This window comes from Macaca nemestrina, chromosome 17, assembly GCF_043159975.1.
Source record: "Macaca nemestrina isolate mMacNem1 chromosome 17, mMacNem.hap1, whole genome shotgun sequence".
NCBI lineage: Eukaryota > Metazoa > Chordata > Mammalia > Primates > Cercopithecidae > Macaca > Macaca nemestrina.
Window position 1 is genome coordinate 58,422,310 of NC_092141.1, and position 10,512 is coordinate 58,432,821.

General features: G+C 46.3%; 1 protein-coding gene across 2 annotated transcripts; it reads left to right on the forward strand.

Annotated features, from left to right (window-relative positions):
* Positions 1-3,278: 3,278 nt before the first annotated feature.
* On the forward strand, positions 3,279-10,512 carry ANKRD40CL (ANKRD40 C-terminal like). Of its 2 annotated transcripts, none has more exons than XM_024789938.2 (4): positions 3,279-3,365; positions 3,816-3,955; positions 7,251-7,426; positions 9,337-10,512. In XM_024789938.2, exons 2-4 carry the CDS (start codon positions 3,916-3,918, stop codon positions 9,478-9,480), a joined length of 360 nt encoding a protein of 119 aa, XP_024645706.2. In that variant the 5' UTR covers positions 3,279-3,365; positions 3,816-3,915; the 3' UTR covers positions 9,481-10,512. The 2 variants fall into 2 exon arrangements, with proteins under 2 accessions (XP_024645706.2, XP_024645707.2); XM_024789939.2 differs by having other exon boundaries at positions 7,266-7,426.

The window sequence follows — 10,512 nt, forward strand, 5'->3', positions numbered from 1 at the left end:
CTGCCAACATCTTGATCTTGGGTTTCTGGCCTCTACAACTGTGAGAGAATAAATTTCTGCTGTTTAAAATAGAAAGAGAAAGGGGGAGGAAGAAAAGAAGGCAAGCAAGCCAGCAAGGGAGAACCCTTCGGTGTTGGAATGGAAATGGAAATATGAAGTTGTTCTCTTAAATACACACACACACATAAAAGAGGAAACTAAATAAATTAGATTGATTTTAAAACATATATCTATATACAGAAATAGATGCACGCGTTTATGCGTTTATGTGTTTATGTGCGTATGTGCACGTGTGCATGTGTGCTCCTAGCTCTGCACACGGGAACAGCCTAGAAACACTGACATCTCCATGGGAATGATCACACCTGTGCCTCATGGAAAAGAACCTGGCTCCTTGAAGAAAGGCCTGATTGCAGGGCTGGGGCAGGGAAAGTACAATGGAACCCAGAACGTCTTGATGTGCCAGGAAATAAGAAAGCGCTCACAGGCCGAGTGCAGGGGCTCACGCCTGTAATCCCAACACGTTAGGAGGCCAAGGAGGGCATATCATTTGAGGTCAGGATTTTGAGACCAGCCTGACAAACATGGTGAAACTCCCTCTCTACTAAAAACACCAAAATATATTACCCGGCCCTGGTGGTGCATGCCTGTAGTCCCAGCTACTCGGGAGGCTGAGCCAGGAGAATTGCTTGAACCTAGGAGGCGGACGGAGGTTGCGGTGAGCTGAGATCGCACCACAGCACTCCAGCCTGGGCAACAGAGCAAGACTCTGACTAAAAAATAAAATAAAAAAAGAAAGTGCTCACAAAATAATGGGGATATGTCAAAGGATATGGGAAACAGCTGTTAGGACAGAATGCTGGACAACGCTGGGATGATTAAAGCATCAAAATAGATCATGATAGTGATGGATTATATGACCCACTGAATAAAATAAGAATCCATGAGTTCACAATGATAATAAATGAATGAATGGATGAGAAGAAAAGCTTTTTTTTTTTTTTTTTTTTTTGAGACGGAGTCTCGCTCTGCCGCCCAGGCTGAAGTGCAGTGGCCAGATCTCGGCTCACTGCAAGCTCTGCCTCCCGGGTTCACGCCATTCTCCTGCCTCAGCCTCCTGAGTAGCTGGGACTACAGGCGCCCGCCACCTCGCCCGGCTAGTTTTTTTTTGTATTTTTTTAGTAGAGATGGGGTTTCACCGTGTCAGCCAGGATGGTCTCGATCTCCTGACCTCGTGATCCGCCCGTCTCGGCCTCCCAAAGTGCTGGGATTACAGGCTTGAGCCACCACGCCCGGCCTCTTTTTTTTTATTCTTTGTAGAGATGGAGTGTCACCATGTTGGCCAGGCTGGTCTCGAACTCCTGGGCTCAAGCAATCCTCTCACCTTGGCATGAGCCACTACTCCTGGCACGACTTTCTGTAAGTTTGAAATTATATCAGAATTAAAAGCTGCCTCTCACAGGCTCACACACACGCAAAACTAATACATGGGTAAAAGGGCCCACTAAATGCCCAGCATAATGAATGGAACAAGTCACATGACAAGGCCTGTGTGGCAGTTGATTGTCCCCCCAACACACTTTGCTTTCTTCCTTCCTAATCGACCTTTATTTTTAGTACCAGTAGATTTTTTTTTTAACTAAAACATGTAATACTTTAATTTTAAACATTAAAATTCATTAAAAGGCCAGGCACGGTGGCTCACACCTGTAATCCCAGCACTTGAGGAGGCTGAGGCAGGTGGATCACCTGCGGTCAGGAGTTCAAGACCAGCCTGGCCAAAATAGCAAAACCCCATCTCTACTAAAAAAAAAACCAAAAATTAGCTGGGCACGGTGGCACACACCTGTAATCCCAGCTATTTATAGGGAGGCGGAGGCAGGAGAATTGCTTGAACCTGGGAGATGGAGGTTGCAGTGAGCTGAGATCCCGTCATTGCACTCCAGCCCGAGCAACAAGAGCGAAACTCCTTCTCAAAAAATAAAATAAATTAAAAGAAGAAAGTGTGTTCCCCTAAATAAGAAAAAAATGAGTGTTGTTGAGTGAACATGTGAGTGAATGAGTGAATCAGTGAACAGGGAGTGAGTGAATGAATGGACTGAACAGGTGAGCAAAGTGAGAATGAACTGAGGCTTCCCCTCAAGTGCCAGACCTTTTCATCTACAGTTTCCCTGCACCTGTAGCCGCACCCACTCAGGGGAGGAGGCCCAGGATGCCTTTTTTATGGCTGACCACACCCTGGCAGCCAGGCTGGCCAAAGTGCATTTTCTCAGAGTCCGGGCCAGGGGATCCCTGCTACTTCCGCCTCTCCATTGCCCCACCCCACCCTTCCCCTGTTCTTGCAGAAAGACACACCAGCGTTCTGGGAAGACAGCGTCAGCCTGGCAGCCAGGTGACCCAGGTCCGGTGCCAGGCCTGTGCCTGACTGGCCACGTGACTAGTGGTAAACATTTCACTTCCTAAGGCCTCAGTTTCCCTGTTTGCTCCTTTAAGCAGTTTGGCCAAATCAGTGGTTCACAGTCTTGGCTGCACATTGAAATCAGCTGGGAACCTTTTGAATGTTCTGGGGCTCTGATTGCATCCAGACCAACTAAATCAGACTCTTTATAGGGTGGGACCTGGGCATCCACAGTTTTTAAAGCTTCCCAGGTGACTTCAATGCACACCACGTTTGAGAGCCGGTGGGCTACGATCTCCATAGCTGCCTCCGGCTTTTTTTGTTTTGTTTTGTTTTGTTTTGTTGTTGTTTGGGTTTTTTTTTTTTTGGTGTTTATTTTATTTATTTTTTTATTTATTTTGAGATGGAGTCTTGCTCTGTCGCCAAGACTGGAGTGCAATAGTGCGATCTCGGCTCACTGCAACATCTGCCTCCCAGGTTCAAGTGATTCTTCTGTCTCAGCCTCCTGAGTAGCTGGGATTATAGGCGCATGCCACCACGCCCAGCTAATTTTTTGTATTTTAGTAGAGACGGCGTTTCACCGAGTTGCCCAGGCTAGTCTCGAACTCCTGAGTTCCAGCAATCCACCCACCTCAGCCTCCCAAAGTGCTAGGATTACTGGCGTGAGCCACCACGCCCAGCTAGCTCCCTCTAGTTTTTTGATGCTGAGGCCCACCCTGATGCCCCGTCTGTTTGCCCGTCTTTTGTCATTGGAGGGTTAAATGAAATGTGAGTGTCACCCGAACATCTGGGTTCCTATCTGTGCACCTCCTCCTGTCTTCAGGCTGCCTTTGAGGCAGCAGCCTCACTGGGGACTTTGACCGGCCCCACCCATTCTTCACTGAACCTCCTGCTCCAGCCTCTGCCTCATCCATTTTGATGTCTAGAATCAGGGGATCCAGGATCATCAACAAGGTCATTTTCCCAGGTAAGGAAGGGTCTTTCTGCTTCTTTCTTGTCATGCACAGCTGCTGAGGAAGGGGCTGGGAGAAAAGACAGCGAAATGGGGAGGAAGATTCCATTCAAACCAAGAAACAAAGTGTTTGGTTTTTCTTACCCCTGATGAAGAAGCTACCAACCTTTTCCAAGGAGGTGCTGGCCCCCTTCTCGGGTCTGGCTGGGTGCCTGCTGTGCCTCTCAGGCCTCCCCTCTGAAGGGCACCATTCCCTTGGGTGGGTACTACTGGTTTGCACCATCTTCCAGTGGAGACAGCCTAAGAAGGGAGTCTGGAGCCTTGAACTTCAGTACCTTCCTTCAATGGCCTCACCCTGTGCAAATCATGCCACACACTGGAGCCTCCTTTTCCCTGTCTATAAAATAAAAATGACCCTGCGCTATCTCACTGGGCTGGCAAGAACACACTGTTGTTGCCTTGCAGACAGGTGTGCTGAGGCTGTAGAAAGTGCTTTTTATTTGGTTGGGAGCTTGTGCATAAATGCGAGAGGGGCTGCACATCTGACGGACTACTGAGGTGACTCATGGCTGAACCGGAACAGGATATCGGGGAGAAGCCAGCAGGTGAGTCTGGGAGTCCTGTTCCCAACATGGTCCTCAAGGAGGATGGGGCAGGGGGCTGGGGAAGGCTGGGACAGGGGTGAGGCTGTTTCCAGCAGTGCCCCGTGTCCTCCCCCACTCTGCCAGTGGGGTAGTGAAAAGCAGAGCAACTAGACCAAATGTCCTTTCAGAAGGAAGCAAGTGTCTATAGCTACAATAAATAATAATAGCAGCCGGCAATTACTGGTGCTTACCACTGCTAGGAAGTTGTACCTTCTGTGTACTTTGTCATCGGCTTCTTACAATCTGGTGAGGTAGGATGGTTAACCCCATTTTCAGATCAGAGAGGGTATATAACTTGCCCAAGGTATCAAATTTGCCAAGTGGCAGAGGAATTCACACCCAAATCTGCCTGAGTGCAAAGGGCATGCTTTGTGACCTCTATGAGACCCTGTCCATTCACAGAGCTGGACACTGATCACAGAATAAAATGCTTTCAAACCTAATGGAGGGGGCAGGGAAAGTTCTCGGGCTGTGTGTTGGGTGAGTTAGCAGTGAGGCAGGAAGGCCTCGTTTCAGGTCAGGTACTGGTATCTGTATCAGGTATCGGTATCAGGTCAGGTACTGGCAGGTGGGCTGCGGCCCAGCTGCTATAGGGGCTGCCTGAGAAGGGGCCACAGCCCTGAGCCACCTCCAGGGTCCAGCACTGAAAGGCAAAGAGAAGACTGCAGATACCCGCTCACTAGGGGAGGGGACATTATTCCTGTTCTGGGAAGGGGCTGAGTTGGGCAGGAGCGTCTCATCTCCTTGGAGGCATTTGGCAGGGTGGCACAAACAGGGCTGACTTCATAAGGCTATAATCAGTGCAGTTGCCCAGGGCCTTGCATTCAGAAAGGCCCTGGCTTGGGGTTCAACATTCTGTGGTTGTTGACTTGAAATGTATCATAATTTTAGCCTTGAACGTGTTTTGTGAGTGGAGTCAGATGGGACAATGGAGCATGTGCCAGGGTTGGGAGTTGGAGCCTCAGCTCATGCGTATGGTCTCCACACCCAGACCAGCCCCACCACTGCTGTAACCCTCTGCCAGAGTCCCTCATTCCGCTGTCACCTTTGCCCAGGCAAAACAAGGATCAGAAGTTGAGGAGTGGCAGGCAGCCCTGGACACACTCACCCACCCCCATCCAGCTAGTTGGCGCGTTCCAGTGGGGAGGTCGCAATACCTTGGGCGTCACCCATTTGCCCTGGGTTGCAGCAGCGGCTGTGAGAAGGGGAAATTGGTTTCCTCTTCATTTTCCTTTTGCACCCGGCTCTGCAAATTATGTAGTTGGCCCTGGTCACATCCATGTCTGGCCATTTACCAACCTGAAGAAATTACTTCCCCTTTCAGCCTCAATTTTCCTGTCTGAAAATGAAAATAATAATGTCCATACCCCACAAGATTCTTTTGCGGACAGTGAGGATTTTCTCTTTTCCAGAATTCAAGTCTGATTATGACAGCTCTCTGCTAAAAACTAGAATGGCCTGGTGGTGTTTTAAGACAAAGACCAAAACCTTTCGTCTAGACCAATGCTGCCCAATAGAAATGTAACGCAAGTCACATATGTAATTTAAAATTGCTAGTAGCCACGTTTTAAAAAGTAAAAACAGGTGAAACTAATTTTAATAATATACTTCACCCACTATATACAAATCATTATATCAACATATAAGTATGAAAATTTTTTATTGCCTCCAAAATCCAGGGTATATTTTACCTTATTGCGTATCTTATCTCATGTGACAAGGAGCTACGTAATTGGACTAACTGGCCCCTGCCAGCCTGTCTGACACTCAGTCCCCCTATGCTCTCTGCCCTGCAGCCATCCTGAACTCTCCACAGGGTCCTGTGAAAAGCTCTTCACCTCTTCTGCCCTCTGGATCTAGTTAAGCCTATTCATCCTTCAGATGTCAGCTCCAATAATCAACCTTCACGGAGGCCTCCCTTGACCCCTAACATGCTTTCAAAGTATTGTGTATTGCACATTCATCATGCCCCCCACAACTGTGATTTCCCATTTATTAACATCTGTCTCTTCTACTAACCTGCAAACTCCAGGAGGACAGAGATCTCTTTGGGATTTTTGAATATTATTTCCCCAGGCCTTAGCCCAGTGCCTGGTGCAAAGCAGGCTTTCAACATGTTCAGTGGATATTGTAAGAAAGAAAGAAGTACGCAAAAGGCCTGGCATATGCAAAGCACTTTAAATATTCACTCCTTTCCCTTCCCTCTGGGTGAGAAAATTTCTCCTTATAAAGGCACCCTCCTCACTGTGTATCTCTGCTAGAGAATTGAAGACATAAAGCACTCTGTGCCAAAAATATTTAAGTAAAAACTTGAGCTAAGCACAGAGATTATAAATATTTCTTCCCCAGATTACGCACCATTTAAAAATACTGTCTCAGCTCCTTTCATGATTTGGGTGGTGATTAAAGAAAATTACTCTTCAAGACTGAAAGTCATTACTGCCCTTTTCCTGACTTGCCTTTTCCCTTGAGAAGGGGAGGATAAGCTGCAGGGCAGGAAATGGAAGTGGGGCATCCTTGTCCTTTGTCTGGCGGACAGCCAACTGGTGAGGTACTGCTCCTTCTCAGCTCTCTCCTGATTCTTTCGCCAGTGAATATAAACAACAAGGCACAGATCCACACTTGCCAGTGGATCCAAGTGATAACAGGAAACCCAACGACATCTGTCTAGGTGAAGACTCAGCCCCTACGTGACCATGTAGCAAAGCCAAACTGACATTCTGGTTTCCATTTGGACTTTTAGTTCATACTGTATCTTCTCAGGACAGTTAAGTTGGAATACAATGCCACTGTCCTAAAAGATGCTAGAATTATCCTATTTCTGGAGGAGTGGGGGTGGTGGGTAGGAATCTCAAGAGCTATTTGCTCCTCTGCACAGTAACTTCTTTAAGGACACCAGGGCCCCCAGGGCTATACATTTCCCTGAAGCTTACCAGATAAGGTATGGGCGCCTGCTATGTATTGCCCAAGGGTGATGTGTTTAAATATCCATTGCATATTTTAAATCCTTGGCTGGCTTAAAGCTGTAAGCTTTCTGTTTTCAGTGGATATAATGGGGGCATACATCCTGGAGCTTGCCCAACACTCCAAGAAAAGAAGCCTCAGCTAATGCAAAGTGTGTATGTGCCCGTGAAAGCTCCATGTCTACTTAACATTCAGTTTTTAGGATTATTTATGCCATAATAATAGATATGAAAATCTCTAACAGGTATTTTGTTTCCTTTACAAATTGTATTTGAATTTATGGGTGATTTAGAGCTTGTGCTTAAAGTCAGAATTCAGAACCCCAAAGAAAATGACTTCATTGAAATTGAACTGAAGAGGCAAGAACTGAGTTACCAAAACCTACTAAAAGTGAGTTGCTGTGAACTGGGGATTAACCCAGAACAAGTGGAGAAGATCAGAAAGCTACCAAACACACTGCTCAGAAAGGTAAGGGTTAAGAGTTTCTAAATGCAGAATCACAGTGGGTGACATCATGTTCTCGGAGCCAATCGTTTACACTTTTGCATTTCATGACACCAGAAATCCTGGCTGCAGAATAACCAAACATGGTAGCTAGGTCATTTTCAATCCCGCGCTTTTAAGATTTGCACATCTAATCCATAAACCTTTTGAAAACCTCTGAATGGTCCGGTCACAGTGGCTCACGCCAGTACAATCCCAGCACTTTGGGAAGCCGAGGTGGGGGGATCACAAGGTCAGGAGATGGAGACCATCCTGGCCAACATGGTGAAACCCCGTCTCTACTAAAAGTACAAAAATTAGCTGGGCATGGCAGTGGGTGCCTGTAATCACAGCTACTCAGGAGGCTGAGGCAGGAGAATTGCTTGAACCCAGGAGGCGGAGGTTGCGGTGAGTGAGCCGAGATAGCACCACTGCACTCCAGCCTGGTGACAGAGCTAGACTCTGTCTCAAAAAAAAACAAACCTCTGAATGACAAGTGACTCCCCAATTTAAGACTTTAGTTCAGTGCTTTTGGCCCTACCGATCTCTGCAAAACTGACTGGTTAACATAAAATGACATAGTCCTCAGGAAAGAAAACACAAACCCGTCCTTGTTTGCTTAGCAAAGCGTGGGTTTGCTAAGCATTTGAAATATTAGCAAACAAAAATTGTTTTGCATTTTTATATATTTCCCAGATTCAAAATACAGATCTTAATTTTTAATTTTGGAAAGGAAATCTTATTTCTTTGAAAATTTTTCTTTAAAGCTTTCAAAATTCCTTTGGCAATTTTTTTGTTTTTTATTTTTTTGAGACAGGGTCTCACTCTGCCACCCACAATGGAACGCAATGGCATGATCATAGCTCACTGCAGCCTCGAAATCCTCGGCTCAAGTGATCCTCCCATCTTAGCCTCCAGAGTAGCTGGTACTACAGGGACACACAACCACGCTCTGTTAATTTTTTTTTTTCTTTTTAGAAATGGGTCTTGCTATATTGCCCAGTCTGTTCTCAAACCCCTGGTCTCACCCTCCTAAGTACTGGGATAACAGGTGGTGAGCTGCTGTGCCTTTGGCAATTCTTACTGGCGTCTTGGCTGATAGTGTATATTCCTTGTAAACATGTCAAGGGATGATCATGCCTTCCAGATACCTTAACAATAAAAATCTGCTGGGTGTGGTGTCTCATGCTTGTAATCCCATCACTTTGGGAGGCTGAGGTGGGTGGATTGCTTGAGCTCAGGAATTTGAGACCAGCCTGGGCAACATGGTGAAACCCTGTCTCTACAAAAAGAATACAAAAATTAGCTGGGTGTGGTAGACTTGGGAGGCTGCAGTGGAAGTGGAAGGACTGCTTGAGCCCAGGAGGTTGGAGCTGCAATGAGCTGTGACTGTGCCACTACACTCCAGGCTGGGTGACAGAGCAAGACCCTGTCTCAAAAACAAAAAACAAAAAACAAAAAAACCAAAACACCAAAACTGTCTTATAGTGACCGGGCGCAGTGGCTCACACCTGTAATCCCAGCATTTTGGGAGGCCGAGGTGGGCAGATCACCTGAAATCAGGAGTTCAAGATCAGCCTGGCCAACATGGTGAAACCTCCCTACTAAAAATACAAAAATTAGCTGGGCATGATGGCGTGTGTCTGAATCTCAGCTACTCAGGAGGCTGAGGTTGCAGTGAGCAAGTGAGGCAGGAGAATCACTTGAACCCAGGAGGCAGAGGTTGCAGTGAGCTGAGATTGCATCATTGCACTCCAGCCTGGGTGACAAGAGCAAGACTCCGTCTCAAAAGAAAAAAAAAATATGGGTTCAGAACCCAAGATGCTGAACAATATTAAGTCTTTCTATTACATTCAAATTTATTAAGTATGATATAATTTCTTTTCCACATTAAGGATAACGACATTCGAAGACTGCAGGACTCTCAGGAAGTGGAACTCATTTTAATGAAAAATGGAAGCTCCGGATTGACAGAATATATACCATCTCTGACAGAAAGGCCCTGCTATAATAGCAAAGCTGCAAAAATGACTTATTAAATAATCCCAGGAATGGCCGAGCGTGGTGGCTCATGCCTGTAATCTCAGCACTTTAGGAAGCCAAGGTGGGCAGATCACCTGAGGTCAGGAGTTCTAGACCAGCCTGGCCAACAATATAGTGAAACCCCGTCTCTACTAAAAAAAATACAAAAATTAGCTAGGTGTGGTGGCACACACCTGTAGTCCCAGCTACATGGGAAGCTGAGGCAGGAGAATCGCCTGAACCCGGGAGGCAGAGGTTGCAGTGAGCTGAGACTGCACCACTGCACTCCAGCCTGGCAACAGAGCAAGACTCTTTTGAAATAAATAAATAAATAAATAAATGATTAATCGATCCTAGGAATCAAAAACTGAAATCATTATTTCATAAATAATGAAGTCTGGATGCATATACCAATTTGCCTAACTTCATGTTTGAACTGTGAGAAATTATTGTTTCCTCATCTCCAATTTATCTGGGCTAGAAGAGTTAAGTTCAGGGTTTTGACAAACAGCTATAAAAAACATCGCAAGGTATGATATTTACAACAAGGGCAGTTTATTTTGTAGAGTTGTGCCCCAATCCTGATGAGTATAGGTGTGCTTTATGAGATTCAGTCAGGACAAATGGCCAGGGTCTCTTCACGTGAACCCACATGGGCAGGGTGAGCTGATGGTGCTGGGAAAGCCAGGACCCACTTGGCAACACAAGTTCTATTAGTGTTCCCTTTTTTTTTTTTTTTTTTTTTTTTTTAAGACAGAGAGAGTTTCACTCTGTTGCCCAGCCTGGAGTGTAATGGCATGATCTTGGCTCACTGCAACCTCTGCCTCCTGGGTTCAAGCGATTCTCGTGCCTCAGCCTCCCGAGTAGCTGGAATTATAGGCATGAACCACCATGCCCGGCTAATTTTTGTATTTTTAGCAGAGATGGGGTTTCACCATGTTGCCCAGGCTGGTCTTGAACTCCTGACCTAAGGTGATCCACCCGCCTCAGCCTCCCAAAGTACTGGGATTACAAGTGTGAGCCACTGTGCTCAGGCCCCACTAACTTTT